The sequence below is a fragment of the Adiantum capillus-veneris genome, chromosome 21 (genome assembly GCF_014529385.1).
Source record: "Adiantum capillus-veneris isolate H3 chromosome 21, ASM1452938v2, whole genome shotgun sequence".
NCBI lineage: Eukaryota > Viridiplantae > Streptophyta > Polypodiopsida > Polypodiales > Pteridaceae > Adiantum > Adiantum capillus-veneris.
The window spans coordinates 59,560,096-59,580,988 of NC_140951.1; the positions used below are offsets into that span (position 1 = coordinate 59,560,096).

A 20,893-nucleotide genomic window follows, 5' to 3' on the forward strand; every position below is an offset into this window, starting at 1 on the left:
CAAAAAATAACCACTTGAGACCTCAAATCAACGCACTTAGCTCAGAGACAAGACATCGCGAACCACAACAGAATTGAGAATGATTACACTTAGAATAAAGAGCAAGAGACAAGGAACACAATGTGCTATTTGGAATTGAATTCTGATTACCAGACAAAGAGAAAAGTTGATTACAACTTGTAGCAGAAATGCAGCACTCAATCGACGTCCAATAAATCCCAAAGATAATGATAATGTCCCTCTCAAAACTAAGGGTTTTGACTTAAAAACTTGGGATCCTTTCCCACGGCCATTGGCCACTTACAAGGCTTGTAGGCTCTGAGTAAATAATAGGGAATGATAGACTATATTACAATTTGAGAATCACAATAGCAGAATTACATGGCTTGTTTTGAAAAAATGATTGAATGCAACAAATTTTGGTGTGTATCTGGCTTTTAGGTGACATTCCGTTGTATCCACCAAACATTGAGCGATTACGATCCTTTTGGCTTTTGAACCTCTCCGTCGATCTTCCCCTCGTCTCCGCTAACAATGCAACACTTGATGATTCACCTGTGCTTCTCCTTTGCATTTGTTTGCTTAGGAGAAAACCCTCAAAATCATCAAACTTAAGAGTCTTTGTGTCAGAGACAGATTTACTTATAGCCATCACAAGGCTGTCCCAACTATCCACTGGTAGAGATGATAGTATAAGGAGGGCTCGCTTGGCTCCATGAGCTTGATGGGGAAGCCAAAACCTTCAATGGTCTTGCCCTCCACTCCATTGGGCCATTACACCATCTTTGAAGACTCCTCACATGCCAAGCAATGTGGTTCTCCGTCAATTTCCAATGTAAATTCTACCCTCTTTGTTGTCGACATCTCAATATGCAAGAAAAACATTGAAACTCTTCCCAATTGTCTCTACAAGACGCTACAAAATCAAGCTTGTTGGCGTGTAGCATTTCAACACACTACTAAAATGGCTAGTCTCCTTTGTAGCGCTTGTAATCGGTAGCACAATGAAGGAGCACCTCTGTACGCATTTCAAAATGCACTGCCTGTAGATCTCAACGGCCACTATGACAAAACAGGTAGCGTTTCAAAATGCACTACCTAGACTTGAAGAACGCTCCCTGTAGCCACTACTACAAAATCGACAGAGTTTCAAAATTCCATTGTGGGGCAAAGTGGAGACAGTTGCCTGCGAGGCAGCATTTTAAAATACTCTTCGGCGAGGTCCAAAATTTTCCGCCGTGGTGCTCAACCAAAACACTAGCATTTTGCAATGCCACTTGCAAGAGACTCCGAGATTCACCAACACCTTCCAATTCTTCGTGGTAAGCTCCTCCCTCCTTGCAATCACGGAGCACGAGGCTCTGATACCATGTCAAAGTCGACGATGCGGAAGCATACAACAATGGGGAGAATACAAGAGAGAGAGAAAGTGAGAGAGACATATTGCTGAACTAACCAACGTTGGCAATGAATTGATGATAAATACAATTGGGGCTATGTGTACTTATATAGTCACCTTAGCAAATATCCTTACCTAGACTTTGACAAATAAGTAAAATAAACACCTAAAGCCAAAATAAATATTGGGATCACATTGGGCAGTTCACTTGAGATGTCGTAACTTTAACACTTCTGACTATGACCTTTTTCAAGATCTCCCACTAAACATACCAACCATAAAGACTCCTTGCTAGCCTCAGATGTTGTGACATACTCACCCTATGTAGTGGAAGAGAACATACAATATTGAAGACATGATCTCCCACTCCTCCAGCAAATATGAAGACATGGTTAGATTTAGACCTTTTGTTGTCTACAATTTTGCCATAATCTACATCTACATATTCAATGGCAGATGCATCACTATTTTCAAAGAGTAAGAGCACTTGCTTGTTGTACCTTTCAAGTAATTGTAGATATGTTTCACTACATCCCAATGTTTCTTGCCAGGGTTAGCCATATAACGACTCACAACTCCCACTACAAATGCAATGTTTGGTCTTGTAGCCACCATAGCATGCATGAGACTAGCCACTCCTGAGGTATATGAAATCATCACTGGGATTCTTGGTGTATAAAAAAGGATCCTCGTGACTCCATTTATATCCATGAGACTGAATGAAAGTATTGAATTATTGATACCATTGATTGGAACCTTGGCTTAGATCATGAGTGCTTTCTTGAGTCTACACATAAGATCTTCTCAGCTTGCCTTAACAAATCCTTCAAGTTGCTACATGTACACATCTTCCTTGAAATCTCCATGATAAAAAGTTGTCTTCATGTCCATTTGGACTAACTCCAAGTCCTTTATAGCTACTAGTTTAAGCACCATATGCAAAGTAGGCCACATGTGAGAAGATTTTGTCAAACTCTACACCTTTCTACTACTTGAAACCTTTAGCCACAAGTCTAGCCTTGTAGTTAGTGCTTGTAAACCCATTTGCAAGGTAACACCTTCTTTCCTACAAGAAATTTGACCAAGTCTCATTATCGCAAATCAAATTATAATCTAATTGCATATCTTGCTCCCACATGTCCTTATCATCCACTTGCATGGATTCTTGGAAACAAGACATAGTCAATGAGAATAAGATAATCTAGACCTGGTTGAAAACACTCATGTGTATTTGAGGCTTTACTAGAATGTTTCAATCCCTGGCTACTGCTCTCTACTCTCTCAAGAGTGTTCCTAGTGGATGGCTCCTCACAAGACTTTTGAGTTTTGATTGAATGTGAGGCAACATCCTTGAATGTGACTCTCTTGTACTTTACCTCTTTTATATGCTTCTTATGCATCTTGGAATCATTGAATATGACATCCAAACTTCTATTGATCTTACAAGATCCCAGGTGCCAAAGATAAGAGCCCATCCCTTAATCTACACCATAACAAGTGAAGATACATTTGTGTGACTTTGGGTCAAGCTTACATCTACTAAGCTCTTTTGGCACATATGCATATGCCTTGCAACCAAAATAGCATTTTCTCAAAAGCCTTGAGTCAAGTTGAGCTACTGTCAAAATAGCCTCGGCCCAAAAGCTTTGGGTCAAGTTTGCCATAGAAATCATATCATGACCCTTTCCGGAATTGTGCAATTCATCCTTTTAGATACTCCATTTTGGGTAGGTGTATAAGGTGCGATAATTTGTTGCCAATCCCTCTTCAAGCATAAAATTCTATAAACTCCTTGGAGACATATTCTCCCCCATTATCAATCATTAAGCTCTTGAAATTCTTGCGTGACTTGGTTTTGACAAACGCGAGAAACTTTTGAAATGGAAAGAAGACATTGTCCTTATGTTTCAAAGGATATACCCACACCTTCCTAATAGAGTCGCCTATGAATGTCACAAAATAGCTACTCCCACCCCCCTAGATTCTTGGTCAGCATAGGACAGCACACGTCGCTATGCACAAGTTCTTGTGGCTCAAGATTCTTTTTACCCAATGACAAGTATATAGTCCTAGTTTGTTCTCCATAATAGCAATGCTCACATACTATTTCTACCCAATGAAAAGATGCTTTTTACCCAATGACAAGTATATATTTGTAGTTTGTTTGTCATAAATGCAATGGTCACATACAAAGAATTTACTGAACTCAACAAGGAAGTAACAAAAATGCAATAGAGTCTTCATTCCCTTTTGGCTCATATGGCCTAGCTGGCTATGCCGCAACTCAGAGATAACATTCACCTATAGAGATAAAATCATCTTTCATATAAGATACATGCATAGGGTAAAGAGTACCATGGGTATGACCTTTGAGAACCACAAGATTTCCCTTCTTGATCATCCAAGATCTATTCCCAAACACTATAGTGTATCCCAAATCATCTAGATATCTAGGAAATATCAAGCTCTTTGCTAGCTTGAGTACATGTCTAACATTGCGTAGCATAAAATCTTTGCCATTATTCCACACTAGTTTGATGTCTCCAACACCAACTATATCAAGCACATAAGAGTATCCAAACTTCACTATGGCTTGAGTCTTCGCATATGTAGTGTAACATGGAAGCTCACACCACAATCAATGACCCAATTCTCTATGAACATGGCACTATGAATAACAAAATGTCTGAAGCGTTGGTCTTGTGAGACTTGGCCATGTTGATCTCCTCAAGCTTAGCCTTTTGCTTTGTGTCACTATTATAGTTCTTATTGTATTGTGATTTCTTGTCTCATGGTGCTTCTCTAACGTCCTTCTTCATATGTCCTTTCTTATGGCAATAATAGCACTCTACATTGCACATGGAACCACAAGACTTGTTGCGAGAGTTCTTGCCATCCTTAGAATTGGCACAATTGTAAGTGCAATCTCACTATTTTTGTGAGCTAATGGCATATGCACCACCACTCTTTGTAGCCCCAATAGATTTTTTGTGAATCTCTTTAGTGAGTAGACTATCAACAACGTCATTGTGGACTAACTTGCCTTTAGGCACAATTACTTATGGTTGTGCAGAAAGTATCCCATGAGGAAGGTAGAGAGTATGATGAGAAGATAGAACGCACCTCTTTACCAAAATTGAGTCCCTGTGATGTCAACTAACTGAAGATTACATTGACCTTATTTAAGTATCCATAAATTGTGCCACCTTTTTCCATACAAACCTCACATAGCTTCTTCATCAATTAAACCTTATTACTTGCATTCTTGCTCTTATATATTTTGCACAATTTATCCCATAATGCTTTAGAAGAAGCTTCACTACTGGCAATGTTGAAATACATTAACTGTACAAGATATAGATGAACAGTGGATCTAGCTTTGGCATCAAGTACTTTCCATTGAGCATCCATGTAGCCATTTCCCTATGGGCGCTCAAAAAATACCTCCGATTGACCTTTCTAGATCAAACCATCATGAATCTAATCTTTTCATATGGAAAAGTTCATGCCATCAAACTTGTGAATGTTGTAAATATCGTTTTCAAAACTCGAAGCCATAACTGCCAATTATCATGTCTGTGGCAAGAAAAACCAAACAATGGCAACAATCCTAGGGAATTTTTGGCAAAGTTTTCCCTATAATTGGAGCAAAATCTCAACTCAAAATGAAAGAGAATGGTCTCAAATCAAAGATTGATGCATAAAGGGTATGACTGACAAGATGTGTGCATAAGTTGATACTGAACGGACCCAAATAGATTGCCAACATGGCATCAAATGGACCTAGTCCTCTCTATACATATCATATCCTATGGCAAGGCCTCCAAAAATGGGTGCTCTAGCAAACCTATATCATTGTAAGGATCTCAACATTCAAGAATCCCCTAGCTCAATTAAACCTTATCACAACCCTCCAAACACTTGGTAGACTAAACTATGGTTAACAAGCTCAATAATGGCCATCTTCAGAGCAAGTCTAAAAAATGATCACGATTAATATATGTGCCAAAATATGGCTCCACAATGATATATGATGGCAGTATTTGCAACTCAACCTACATAGAGTGTATGTCACTACTAATGAAGCAAAATTTACCACAAATAGGCCCCGATCAGATGCAAGCAATAAAAGGATCATTGTGTGGATAACACGCTCTCAAAAGAGCTAATCAACACTCAAAGTCTTTCATGCATAAACCATAAAGCAAGCACTATTTGTATGCATCTCACACTGATATCTATTGAAAATCTCTCTGAACAATTGCAAAGAGTATTGACATGTATCCAATTGTACCTCTAGGCTATGAATGCAATCAATCAAGCCTAGAGTAGTTATAGTGAAACGCCTAGAGTCAGGGATTTGTATGCTCCTCCTCGCCATCCTTGTCTATTCATGTAGACAAGCGCCTGTGTTGGTTTCCCATTAGTTGGGGGGACCGACCCTTGGCCTCACATTATTTTCCCCTTGGAGAAGTATTTTGGTCCTTGAAAACAAAAGCAATATATTTTTTCTTGAGAGCACTAATGTTTTCCTAAGTGGCACCTGCTTTAGGTTGACCTTTCCACTTAATTAATGCTTGGCGATGCACATGATGACAAGTTCATAAATTAATCCAGAGTCTCGCGTAGATCATGAATACCATCCCATTTACTTAGGAAGATATTTATCGCATCCTTGTTACTCTCTTTCTTCTTCCCTTGGAAGATTGGTGGCTTTGTGTTTTTCAACAACTTGTACACCTCTTTCAAAGTGAGAATTAGCAACAATTTCGGATTGCAGCCTAGCTTTTGCATGCCAAGGGTTGGATTTTCAGGCACAGTGTCCAAAAAAACTCGAGGCAACTCACTTTCAAGGCCCTAGGCCTACTGATCCATATATTGCATTACTAGATCAAACAATTTAGTGACATTATCATTCAAACGTGATAAATTTGTCTCTAAAATAGGCATGCATGCTTGCACTACTCTAAATTCTTGCATATCAAGAAATTCTATGTTGTAATCCATGCTAGTTGGCGTGTGGGCACCCTCCATGAGAGTAACCAGTTGTGATGCAACCGCAGGCCTAGTAGGAGTAGGATTCTCAAAGTCAAAAGCATGATGCATGTCTATGTATGAATCCATAGTGCAGTGTGGTGTTTATATGAAAATGAATACCTTGGAAAAATAAGCACCTTACGAAGTTTTTTTGCAGCATTGACTAGCAAATAAAGGGCAACTAGATGACTTGTCATCAAATTTTGCCAATATCAACATGAAGTCCTTGGTTGATAATATTTGCCTATATTGAAGTCTTTGGTTGATGGTAATTGCTTGTACCTTGCTAACTTCAAATTTTTGCCACTTTACCTTGCCTAGCACCGAATTCTCAAACTTGAAAGCCGTGAAATCCATTTCTAAACGATATTGAACGTCAAGCCTTGCCTTGATGACTTCCAATCCACTATCTTTGTGAGCTTTAAGAGTTATGCCTAGTTTGCTCGATACCTAGAATCATGCTTAAAAAACTTCAAAAATTATGTGTAATGTTTGAAATTTCTACACTTTGAGCACGACAAAAACTCTTCAACCTCAAGGGAGTTGATTTATCATTATTGTGCATGAGAAGGACCCCTTGAACAAGGCAAAGCCCCAAAATTTAAGGGCTTTGACCTTGGTGGTGTGAAAACCACCCCAAAGCAAACCCCAATGGTATTCTCCCGCCTGCACAGAGAAGGAGAAGTTGATGAAGAACTATAGAAATCTCCTCTTGTGACACCACAAAAACGCAGAACGCTCTTGAGGCCTGCTCACACCCATCAATAGAAGACAGTGTGTGATTTGGTTCGAGTCGGATTTGCATGTGTGTGTGTGTGTGTGTGTGTGTGTGTGTGTGTGTGTGTGTGTGTGTGTGTGTGTGTGTGTGTGTGTGTTGCGGACACTACACACGCCAAGCTCAGGGTTTTTCTCCTTAGTCTTCTTCTCCACAACGATGCTGCATGCATGCATGCAACAATTTTCCAATTAAGGACCGTTAATTGTTGCATGCTGCGTGCATGCAACAATTTTCCAATTAAGGACCATTAATTGAAGCTTTGATACTAGCAAAAGGTCTAGAGTGAGGGAGTCGTATGCTCCTCCCAACCATCCCTGTTTGTTCATATAGATAGGACCCCCTCGCACTTGCTCCCCATTGGTTGCCCAACCCTTAACCTCACATATAGTGCTACTATAAGCTCTTTACTTGCATTAATCAATGAGCCTTGCTAACTTGCATTAATTTTCTTTTGATTCTACTTACAAGCGCTTAGTGCTTGCACTTCTTTATGTGATGCTCTCCATTACCTTGATAGCTTGCAAAAAAGAATGTGTTGCTTTGATGCTTCTGTTATCTCTCGTTGGTGTTAAAATTTAACACCCCCTTTGGATTGTTGTTAGCTTCAATGCTCCAAGGCTCTAGTGTTCTTACAGTGCAATGATTGCAGAGCTCCCAGAGCTGTAGAAAACCAATTTTCTATGTTGTGAGCTAAGTATTCGACCTTAGCTTGCTTTAAAGTTAGTGCACACAAAGATAGCGATGGAGATGATGCTCCCCTTGGTACTTTGATACCAGCTAAAGGAGTGCATGAGCCAGAGCATGCACATGCATACAGTGAGGAAGAAGAAGAGAACACATGAAGAGTTTTTTGTAAAGTCACCGTGTGAGTAATCACCCACATACTCCTTAGTGCTCACAAAGGTAGCAACGGAGATGATGCTCTCCTTGGTGCTTTGATACTAGTTGAAGGAGTGCATGAGCTAGAGGATGCACGTGCATATAGTGAGGAAGAAGAAGAGAACACAGGAAGAGTTTTTTCTACAGTCACCATGTGGGGAATCACCCACCGACTCCTTAATCATATAGATGATGAAGAATGTGATTGGGTGTGGTTGTTTGGCCAACCATTGGTTGTTACCCCAAAATTTTATGTTAGGGTCATGTTCTTGCCATCCTCTTTCATGCAGACATTTGAATAGGCCTTCTACCCAGGATTTTCACATTGTATCGGAATATTGGGGCCAGTGCTTAAGAAGTTAAATGCCAAGTTTATGTAGCGTACTCCATCATTGAGTTGCAAAACCAGATGACCATGGCTTTCATGTTAGAAAAGGATAAAAAGCTCCACATCAAATAATGGTAAGCATTGGAGTAAACCTAGAGAAGAAGCAAAGCTCGGAGCCTAGACCATTGGCTTGCATCTTGAATTCATGTCATGGGATGACATGGCCTAGGAGGGGGAAATGTTAGCAACAAGGCTAGTAGATGCAACCTAACCAAAGATTAAGAGGTGCTTTTATAACATCCACTTCTAATATTGCCATTATTTTATGATATCGATAGATGGTAGTTTGTCTACCCAACTAATGTATTTTCTATAATTTTGGATGTAATTATGAGTCTTTTGTCATCAAGTTGAGGCTACAAGATTCCAAATCATAACTATCCTTATTGCTATCAATTTTGTGCTAGAGCTGAGTCACTTGTGGCCAAGGACCAAAATCTTAAACTTTGACCCTAATATAAATGTCACTTTTGTAACCTTTTTTAGATAACCTGATTAATGAAAAAACTGGGTTAAGCATATGATGTGGTATCTCTGTATTTGTGATCTTTATTTTTTCTTTACTTCCTTGTCTATTGTCGCATTTCAATTTTGATTGCTTCTAGACGTTATGAGGTGAACGCTCTTCAAGTTTATGTAAGTTTCTCACACCATTTCATAAGGTTGTTGATGAGTGCCTACAAGTCGTTTGATGCCGTATCTTGAGATTTAGGATAGCTCTCTTCATTCTTGAGCCATAGAATATCTTAAATGATGATTTTGACCTATTCAGGTCATGACTAGAGTCCATTATTTTTTTTGTTATCTACTCATTTCTTGGAAAATCTGAGACCATAGGATTGGCCATCCTAGTCTCTTAGCCATCTGTGAGTTGGTTGCATTTAGATTCTCTTTGGTCATTGAAATGGTAGAGATGGACTCTCGGTTTGATATTTTCCTTTGGTGCTTTGAGATCACTTGTGAGAGTATTTGATTGTAGGTTTCATAGCCATTATTTTCCAAGAATTTGACAGATCCTTGTTGCCTACATGCTCTAGGGTCTACTTTGTCCCTCATATTGAATATTAAAGTGAGTTTTTCGCTAATCCTAGAATAAGATTAGAACGGGATGGGTGTTTGTTTAATAGGTATTCAACCATGGAACACATGCATCAAGCATCCTTTTATTGTTTAACCCATGTGCACACACTTACTATTTTGAGCAATAGACTTCAACGACCAAAAAAGAAGATGAAGGCACTTTTTTCTCACTTGATCTGTCCAATTCATCCCAAACTTCTTCATATTTTCAAGGAAATAAAGTCCCACCACTACCCAACACATAGAGAGTTGTATGTGACTTGCCTTATGGCAAGAAGACCACTAGTACAAAGTGGTTTTATAAGATGAAACATAAGTCAGATGGTAGTATTGATCAATTCAAGGAAAAGATACTCAACAAAAGGGCATTGATTGTTTACTCCCACTTGTTGTATTACTATTGTTCATTTAATTTGTGCATTGGCGGCTTATTTTGGATGGGATGTACATCAATCAAACATTAAAATCACTTTCTTAAATGGTGACTTGTATGAGGAAGTGTATCCTCATGGTTTTGTCCAGAAAGTACATGAAAAGAAATAGTGTAAATGTATATAAAGCATTGTATAGTTTAAGGCAATCTTCTCATGCTTAGTATGAGAAAATGGATAATTATGTAATTGCATGTGGCTTACAAAATAGGCCAACTAATAAGACTTTGCATGTAAAACATGTGGATGATGTATATCTTATCATCATCGTATATGTTGATGATTTACTACTCACTTGTCTAAATGAGATACATATTACTGAATTTAAGGATGATTTGGATGCCATATTTTGAGACATCATATTTGGGCCTTTTTCATCATTATATGGGCATTCGGTTTAAGTAGTGTGATGAGGGGATTGCATGATGTCAGCCAAAGTATGTGCAAACTTTGCTAAGCAGATTTGGACTTGATTATTGCAAACAAATTGTCACTCCTATGGCATCATGTTTGAAATTGATGTCGAGATCCTATAGATGTTATCCTTTACTAGAAAGCTATTGGCTGCCTCATTTATGTATGCATTACAAGGCCATATGTCATAAAATCTAATATCTAATATCTAACCAACCCAAATGATTTTCTCATATTAATTGATCACTTAATATGGGAGAATAAACGGGAACAAGTGTTAAGATATAGACATGTGCTTATAGATCTATCTCAACACGGGGCCAATGGTAAAGAGGCCCAAATGAGAGATGGTCTATCAAAGAGCAAGGCTAACAAATGGAGCATAAGACCTTAGGGTTAGCTTCATTGAAGACCTCCAATAATGTGTGTAAAAGGCCTTTGACCTTAGGTAAGCTAGGGCTGAGCTTGAGGCGCGGGAACCCCACCCAGCTCGAGATGCTTGTCCTGCTTGTCATGCTTGATGACTAAGGTGCTTGAGGTGCTTGATGATTGAGATGCTTGAGGTGATTAATTATTGAGATGCTTGAGGTGCTTGACATGCTTGAGATGCTAAGGTTGCACTTGAGGTGAGAACCCAGCCCAAGCTTAAAGTGCTTATGAGCCAAGCTTGTGGTGGGAACTGGGCCTATGCATGAGGGGCTTGAGGTGTCAAAAAGTCAAAATTCAATCCCTACAAGGAGGGGGCGAGCCCTACATGAGGGGGGATGAGAGAGAACACCCACACACTCACACAAGGCATGCATGGTACAAATAAAGCAAAAGGGACACTTGCCAAGTTCCTCCTCATGTTGCCCTCATGGTGTGCCTGAAGCCTATTGGTTGGCCACCCAAGGGGTCCAATAATAATTTAGGAGATTTAATTAAATGATTTAGAATTTATCTAGCCCTCTCTCTCAAAGGGGAAAGGGGGACACTTGTCTCAAGGCTACCCTTGCTACTTGTAATGCCTCCTGCTTGTGATTGGCTAGGCCTGGAGGGGTCCAATGAGCTTCAAGCATGAGCTACAAGGGGGGGTCGACCCAAGCAAGCTAGGGGGTTGCTTAGGGGGTATACTCACCCACACACACTCACAAACACTCTCATTGTGTGCTATGCAAAGTGCAAGAGCTCCCTCTCCTTCTCCAAGCAAGTAGAGGTTGAGAGCCTACACCGACACTCTTGGATATGGAGTGCAAATCCAACCAAGAGCCATGCTTCAATGCTTAAGCTTGCCATCTCCTTCTTCTTCATTACTATGCTATTATGTATGCTAGCAATAAGAGTTATGATAAGTGAGGAACTAATTCTTTCTCCTACGAAATGTTTCTTCTTCCTCTTCCCTACCCTCATTCCCTGCTAGCTCTCTCCACCTTCGAAGGTGTTTGAGGTCTTGGGACTGAGGCTTGGGATAGTTAAAGCTTTCTTCAAGATTATGTTATGTTTGTGATGCATGAAGCTTTCCATCTTCATTGCATCACCTAGGTCACAAGGAACACAAAGATTGTATTGTAACAAGTCTCTCTTAATGGGAGAAATCATAATACAAATGCCTATTGGAGGGGGAACCGGCTCCACATAAATCCGGTCCTCAACTGTTGTCATGTTCTCTAAATTCTCTCTCTTGCAAAAGTATTGTTCATGCCAAGTTAACTAATTTCTATGATTATGTTGCTATTTTCAATTATGTTCACCCGCTATGCTCACAGTCATTTCTCAAAAGTACTCTCATTAATTTCCGCTACTCTCAAATTAAATAGGCCAATTTCATTACACCATATATCCAATTTGCAGGCTCACAAGTGAGAAAATTTATGTATAGTCTAGGTTCTAAGCATTGGTAGGCAGTTAAGAGGATCTTTTTCTACTTGTGTGGCACTCTACATCAAGGTTTGTTTTATCCCAAGGTGGGATCATTGTTGCCAAAATACATGCCTTTTCTAACTCATATTGGGTTGGTTGCTATGACACATGTGTGTCCACGAGTGGTTTTGTTTATGGCATCATGTTTGAAGTTGATGTTGAGATCCTATAAATGTTATCCTTTACTAGAAAGCTATTGGTTGCCTCATTTATGTATGCATTACAAGGCCAGATATCCAATTTGCAGTCTCACAAGTGAGAAAATTTATGTATAGTCTAGGTTCTAAGCATTGGTAGGCAGTTAAGAGGATCTTTTGCTACTTGGGCGGCACTCTACATCAAGATTTGTTTTATCCCAAGGTGGGATCATTGTCGCCAAGATAGATGCCTTTTCTAACTCATATTGGGCTAGTTGCTATGACACGTGTGTCTACAAGTGGTTTTGTTTCATAATCGGCAATTCATGCATATCATTTTTAAGCATGAAGAAACCTACTATGGCCACCTCTAGTTATGAGGCTAAGTACAAGGTATCTTTCACAGCTATGATTGAGTGTGTGGGGCTCGCACGCCTTATGGATGATTTGGGAGTTGCTAACACTCTCATCTACACTGACATTCAAAGAGTGCATTGGTAGTTGCGAGGAACCTAGTCTTTCATGCTTGCACAAAGCACATTGAGGTGCATTATCACTATGTTAGGGAGAGACTCTCAACTCAAGAATCAGCTTGGTTTATGTGCTGACATAGGACAACCTTGCGGATTTGTTCATAAAGGCATTGCCTTGTGAGAAGTTTGAAGCTTTTCCAAAGCTTTGGGCTTGCTTCCTTTATGGATTGATCATGTCCATAGGGTATGGCACTTCCCTATACTTGATGTGGTAGCTTTCGTTCACAAGATCACTCCCATAGGGAATTTGTTGCCATGTATATGGTACTCATATGGTAGTGATGTGTGTGTGATCACACTTAGGACTATCGGGGCACTTTTTTCCCTCACTGGGAGGTTTTTTTTTCTCGTGCTTTGTATATACACCCATCACTCTAGGCTATCTTATCTTGTGTTTTCACACCAATTAATACATTCTCCATTGTGTGTCTTGAGCGTCTTCTCCATCTCCAACCTGTGTGTGCATTCTTGCAACCCCAACTTCAACAAGTGTTGTGACTTTTGATCATACAAATGAGACCCAAATGTGTGTAAAGAGCCTTGGAAATTTTCTTTCTTGATAATAGCCATAAGGACCTCACTCACAATTTCCCCATGCATCCTAGAACTTTTGCATCTACCCAAAAAAAAAAAAAAAATTAGTTGGTATTTTCAAGCAAGCGCTTATTTGGATATTAGTAAGTAGATTCCAAACTTGTGAGGCCCACCACCTCCTGTCAACCTCCAACCTCTCTTGCTTATTGGTACAAACCCCCCCTATAGTAGTCAACTTGTCCCAAAACAAGAAATTAACACACACATTTTGCAAGAACACTACTACACTTTATTGTGGTAAATAGGCTACATTTTATATCACAATGATGAGAGTGAGTACCGATAGGGGTGTGCTTAATGGTTTAGTTTAATGAGTATGAGGGTACATCTTGGATACCTGGGGTGTAAAAACAATCCACTTATTTCCACCTTTCTTTCCTTCATTGCTAGTGTTGGCAGAGGTGGGCACCACATTCTCACTCAATTCACCAACTTGTTTTGAAGAAAGGTCTCCTCCTTATCATAAATGATGTTGTATGCACAAAGAAATTTCAAATTTTCCTTTCATTTCCAAATTTGCTAATATGATCAAGTCTCCCTTGCTCCTCTTTAGACGCCATCCATGCATTGCTAGTATTGTCAACCACACCGTCGATCCACACATCACCTAGATTTGTTTCCTCTCACCGTGATTGGGTCTTGGTTAGGTTTTGGATCATGAGGCTCTCTATGATAGAATTGGACTAATTTCCAAAAGCATATGACAAAGAGAAGTGCATTGAATTTGATCGAATTTTGTTCCCTCTTGCCACACGTGACAATCATAAATGGTTGGAATGCACTAAACAAGAATTATTTTTAAATAGTGATATTTGTCAGAGAGTATATGCATTGCCACCTCAAGCCAGTCTTCTACAAGGCATGAATAGAACTTGTGATCTATAACCAAGTTGAGTGAGCCAATATGGAGAGGATCCCCTCTCTATATCACTATCTAGTAGGGAAAGCACCCCACATAACAAGTCATTATGAGATGGAAGATTGTGACACAACTGAAATTATTTACATAACAACCACTTTATGGATAAAGATTGAGGTTCCATACTTTACGTGCTAAAACATGGATGTGGATACTAGCAAAGCTTCACAAATGGTTCAAGTCACATCTAAGGCTAAGAGATCGTGTGAATTGTAATGTCTGACTCATTCAGGTTTTAGACCCTAATCTAGAAACACTCACCATCATCCTCTTGAACATTGGTGCTCACATCTTATGAATTTTTGTGAGCAAAAGCGGCACAAATAGATGTTCTTTAGATTATTGCTTTTGTGCCAAATAAAAAGAAAACTTTGGAGCTTTTCTACACGTTTTTGAACTAACATTACCGGGCCACATGCCAAAATAGTGTATCTTTGATGCTCTCTCTCTCTCTCTCTCTCTCTCCCCACCCCCCACACACCCACCCAACCCACCCACACACTCCTAATCCTAGTAGAAACCAATCCTAATAGCAAAAATAGATAGTGAAGTCCAACAAATCTATTAGGCTTATCTTTAGAGTCTGACGTGGGTTGCAATGATCAATGAAGTCTCTCTATTGAACACTTTTTCTTCTTTGAATGGCGTCAATAAAAGAAATTATCAATAGGAATAACTTCTCTTGATAGGGACAAATTTTCCATGTTGAAGGGGTGCTTTTTACAAAGATTTTTGAAGTGCTACCTCTCATGGGAGTCAACTATCATAGATCACACAATGTTACTTTATAGTAAGATAGCTTTTGATAGGATCAAATCCACATAAGCGATTAGAGGTTGGCATTAAAAAACCTAATCTACAAGCACACATTTGAAAGTACACGACAATTTACTCATGGGTTATGGTGAAAGTGTGCATCTTAAAATGCACCCTTCCAATAACTCCATGGTTGAGTTTATGTAAATAGTGACGCAATCAATGCAACAAGGAAGATTAAAGGGTGGATATCAATCCATTTAGTACTCCTATAAGGTAGAAGATGCTATGAAGGTCCTTTGATGAGGCCATTCACAACTTAAGGTGAGTGAGCTTGCATTAACAACCCTAGTCTACAAACAAAAGTTGTGATAGTCACAATTCATGGCAAGTGAGTCATGGATGGATTTGAGATAACCTTTATTCTCCAATAGCATGATAAGCTTTTGGCTTGGAGGTTTTCTTGGGTCTCAATATGGGCAATTTTGACCTTTAAGAAAAATCCAGAAACACATCTTGCAAGCCTACTATTAACTAATGAGCTTTTTATGAACTTGTTGCTTACAATATTCCTAGCTTAAGAAGGTAGAGAAGAACTTCAATTGTTCTTAAGAGGCCTCAAGTTAATTTTGTGCCTAGATTGAAGCGACAAAAGGGCAAACTTATTATAACTTATTTTGAAAAATCTTAAAAATGAAGTTTTTGATTCATTAGAACTCAATGAATTAAAACACACAACAAAAGGTTTTTAACTCAAATGGCTTACAATGAAGCTGCCTCCCATAAAAAAACATTTGCAAAAGGTAGGAACACTCTAAACTATAACCATGTGACCCTATCTCCCAACGCCTTGTGGACATAGGCAAGTAGAAGGAAGTATGAAGAGGCCTTGGCAAGGCATACATCAATGATCCACATTGCCTTGATTTGTTATTTGCCAATCTTACATCTACAATTGTAACCAACACGTACACATCTGGCAATCCTACAAGTACGACCAACATGTATGCTTGTATTATATTGGTAAAGCTCATAAGTGATGGCATGTTTGATGTGTTGTTTTGAATTATGATTGTCTTGACATGATGAAAGGGCCTTATTTGTATGTGCAATAGCAAGAGCTACTCGCTCAATGAAAATCGTCACAAATATCGACTTCTACTACAAAACTATGACAACACAAATAGATTCGTTCAACCCAATTTGGCCACCATTTATTGTCCCGTACTATAAATGTGCTCTAGATTTCCCATATTGTTTCTATGGATATTCATACTAGTTCTTTTCTCTCTACACATGTGTGTAGTGAAAGTTGCAAGGTGTTTGCTTCAACATGAATTCTCCCGTAGTGTCAAAGATGGTCCTTTTCTGAAGCTGAGAATGATCGAGACACAACAACTCAACAGTCTTCGTGGATGGCTAGAGAGGCAAAATAATATTCTTGCAATAGATATGCATGTAAGCATGCTAATGGGTTGGAAATTGGTTTGATACTATGGCTATTGATAGATTGGAAACAAAGTAAACAAAGCAAAGGGTGCAACATCACCATGACTAAAACTTCATGTTTGTAACTCTTTCCTCATTTCCATGCATATACATTAGGATCAATTGTACACTAAATTACTCGGTAGAGCACAACTTTTGTTCATAAAAGTTTGGAAGAGATACTTTGCCAACTCTTGACCATACTTTTGTATTACACTTAATCACTATGTGCAATATAATATATCAATGCGTTGGTAAAAATTGTAGCATCAAAAGTGTAACTGGTCTACTTTTGTTTTTAGCTCCTCAAAAAGGTGTGATTTTTTAAAATTTAAATCATATTAGAGCAAACATCCTCCTCATTAATTGAGTGATTTCTCTTGACTTGTTCATTGTGTCTGCGGTTGATAAGGAACAAATGATTGATTTCGTTTTAGAAGGTTATTAGAAGTTGGTAATTCAATATAGACTGAGGAGTTCATTTCAAATGCACTTTGAAATTACAAGAATCACATAAAAACTTTGTGGTATATGCTTTGTTTGCACTACCTTTGGGCAGAAAGGGAGGATAAATGCGAGGGAATTTCACTCCGTCTACAGCAGAGCACCCTTCCAATTTTTGAAAGGTATGTTTTATTTTTCTCCTCTTTAATCTATAGCCTCTCTTCTTCTTCGTTTGCTTCTCTTGTGCGCGCCCTCTCTTTCTCTCTCTCTCTCTCTCTCTCTCTTTCTTCCGTTGTAGTGAAAGGCAGTGCCAACGTGTCTCTCTAGACGCCTTGTTTAAAAATTTAGAGGAAATTAATATCATAGATAACTTAAAAAACTTAGAACATTTAGACATGCTCTATTGAAAAATTATGAAAAATTAAAAGTATAAACTGCCACCAAACAAACTGAAGACACTTACACTCTTTGGTCCAGGCCCCTTTAAAAAAAACAAACTGAAGTACAATGTAGCCATGTAGGATGTCATTGTTTGCATAGAGTGTAAAATTTCTGCTCCAGCGTGCGGATCCAGCAAGAAGAGCCTCCTCTTAAGCGTCTAATTGTAACCGGAACAGCTTCGATCCCTCTCTTTCTCTGCAGATCATGACCATCATGCACGTACTTTCCCCTCAGGGCGCAAAAGCTTCTTAAACAGTGCTTCCCACCCTTCAGCACAGCGTGCCTCCATCGACTACCGCTCCAGAATGGTGAGCTTCTCTTTCAGCGGTGCCGATTTTCTCCGTTACCTGCCTAACCCACTTTTCTTTCCGGTTTCAGGTTGTCTTAGCTGCCTCCATCATTACCAAAACGGGCAAAGGTTAGTGGTTGTCATAACAACAAAAGTCGATTGTCCCTTTCTTTTAATTGTTGCGCTTTGTAAGTCCGTTCATCAGTGGAAACATGAACGAGAAAAAGTTTGCGTTGTTGCATTCGTGTAAAGTTATGCCTATGGTTATCAACAGTGAGGGTTTCAGATCGGAATACAAAACTTAAGTTTGCTGCATACAAACAAAGATGAACACGTTGTTAGCTGTATTATAACAGTTACAGCAATTAATATCATCCCTTTTTGGAATGCTTGCCCTTGGAAAATTGTTCAAAGGATGAAATTGTTCATGCCATCTTGTAGTCTTCAGTTTTTAGTGATGGAGTCATTTTTGTTTTTGGGATGGCAGCCCTGGTATCACGTCAATTCGTGGAAATGACAAGGATAAGGATCGAGGGTCTCTTAGCTGCTTTCCCAAAGCTTGTGGGGACTGGCAAACAGCATACTTATGTTGAAACAGAGAATGTTCGATATGTTTATCAACCTATTGAGCTGCTATACCTTCTGTTGGTCACAAACAGGCAAAGCAACATTTTAGAAGATTTGGAAATGTTGAGACTTTTATCAAAAATTGTATCCTTTTGGTGTAATGTGTTGGGGTATCAATTGTCGTCTTAAAATTGCTTCTGTTGTAATCTGTCAAAATTAGTGCAACTTTACTTTTTTGCTCAAATGCAATCTATGAAGGTTTCTGGTGCTGGTGTGTGTGTGTGTGTGTGTGTGTGTGAGAGAGAGAGAGAGAGAGAGAGAGAGAGAGAGAGAGAGAGAGAGAGAGAGAGAGAGAGAGAGAGAGAGAGAGAGAGAGAGAGAGAGAGAGAGAGAGAGAGAGTGCAGGTTTGTGCCATTCAAGAGGCTGCTGTTGTTGATGAACTCCTCACCTTGATTCTACTTGTTGCGGTGAGGATTTGAGTTAGTTTGTGTGAGTGGCTTCTATGTGTTCACTCCCACAAGATCTAGTGGCCGATGGACCATTGTAACATCTCCGTCAATCTTGTCTTGGTTAGTATGTCACTGTGTATTTGTGGGTATGTGCACGATGTTTGCACAACCTCTTGGGTGGGTGCGTGTTTTGTGCACGTACAACTGTCAATGCTCACTCTCGCTCGGCTCTATTTGCCTTGCAAGCCCTCCTCGGCTCGATTCTGCCTGCATGCCGAAGTACACACAAAGTGCCTTGCTGTACTGTCGGCTGCCTTGCAATGCTTTAAATCTCCCAATGCTGCAAGCAAAAAATGCCCTCGAATATGAGCTTACTGCCCAGCGCTATTCGACTTGCTCGGTGCTTAATTGAATTCCATCAATTGCTTCCAGCAACTCAATGTCGAGCTCCTCCCTGCTCATGTTTGATTGACTGTTTTGCTTCTACCTTTGCTCCCAAGGTCACAAGCTTTGCTACTGAGATCTGCCGAGAAATTCCAATCTCCCAAGCTTTGCTCTCGAGCTCGATTCAAGCTCTTTGCACACAACTTGCTCTGCCGAAAAAAAAAAGTTTCCGTCTTCAAGCTCTGTTTCTTGCAAATGCTCAAGATCCCTATCTCTATAGAGATGCCCTCTGAGATTCTCCAAGCCCAAGAGGGGCTGCACGCGTCGGGGGTTCCATGATGCATTGGATCTACTCCGAGTGCTCACCGAGAAGCTCCGATTCGATGCCACTAAGCTCAAGCTGCCATAGCCAAGCTCCGTCGCTTCCGTCTCACCAGGAAGCCGTCGTGCGCGTGTCGATCGCCGTCGCCACCACCAAAGCTCTGATACCAGTTGAAGAGTGCGTGTGCACAGATGTGTGCGTGTGCGGTGTGGTGCACGTGTGAGAAGGAGAGGGAGAGAGTGTGGGTGGAGTCAACCTCACAATGAGGAGCTCCTTATTCTTGGTATATGTACAAGAATAAGGTGGTGTCAGTGGGCGGGCACCCATCACTTGGGCGGTTGGGCAAGGCACGTGCGCGTGTACCCCAACAGGTCTCTGTAGGTGGTTGCAGAAGTGTCTTTGTGCCTCTTTATCTCTAGCAAGTAGCGCCCCAGCTGTCTCTGATCTCGAGAGTGCATGATATCTCGGAGGGTAGGTTGCTCTTTGAATAGGGACTCATATCGGCCTGTGATATCCGCATAAGCTCTGCATCTGCAAACAAAATGCTCCTCACTCTCCACTTCCTCTTTGCCTACTCTACACACTCTCTCCTCCATGGGAATGTCATGAGCTCGTCTCACCTCGATCTCTAGTCTGTGTGATGACACTCTGAGCTGACCAATTGCCACTCGTGAGCTGTGTGGCATGTAGGTGTCCATATAGCATGGTCGTTGTATGAACCTGTCCTCCAGTATGGTAAGAAAATGGCCTCTGAATTGTGACATCTTGCGCCGGAGGGGAGATGTGATCCAAGTTTGTCTGATATAGAGCTGCCAGAGGTCGTGTCGGATCACTATGTTTCTCTCACTCCGTGAGAGATGAAGCCCGGGAGAGTTGGGGTCGTACTTGGGGTCGTACTGGAAAGGTGGCAAGCTCTCCAGGTCAAGGCCGTGTGCTCCGAACCATGCTCTAATCTGTGTGTACCATACTGTGTCGTATCCAGCCTCTGAGTCTCTCACTCTCTGGATGAAGTAGACCGTGTGGAAGAGTGCCTCCACTACCATTGGGGGGGTGGCAAGCTCTACCCTGATGATGTCCGGTGGCATTATGTGCTTGCCTCGAAATAGGCGAGAAATCATAAAGATCTGTGGTCTCTCAATCTGTGCCCTCTGGGTGCCCACACTGCTGCTGCATACATCGGGGATGGAGTGACTAATGTGTTGAATAGCCATCCCTTCGTGCGGGGCTCCTGAAAGTGTGCTTGATGGCATCTCCACTCTAGCAT

At 40.3% G+C, this 20,893-nt stretch overlaps 1 protein-coding gene across 1 annotated transcript in view; it reads left to right on the top strand.

The window, feature by feature from the left end:
* Window positions 1-17,682: 17,682 nt before the first annotated feature.
* Window positions 17,683-20,893, top strand: part of LOC147431020 (clathrin adaptor complexes medium subunit family protein) — a 64,302-nt gene continuing 61,091 nt past the window's right edge. The window contains exons 1-3 of the mRNA XM_086493531.1: window positions 17,683-17,925; window positions 17,996-18,035; window positions 18,394-18,617. Of these exons, the coding sequence (XP_086349657.1) occupies window positions 17,923-17,925; window positions 17,996-18,035; window positions 18,394-18,617 (267 nt within the window). The 5' untranslated portion in view covers window positions 17,683-17,922. The remainder of the gene's footprint in view (window positions 17,926-17,995; window positions 18,036-18,393; window positions 18,618-20,893) is intronic.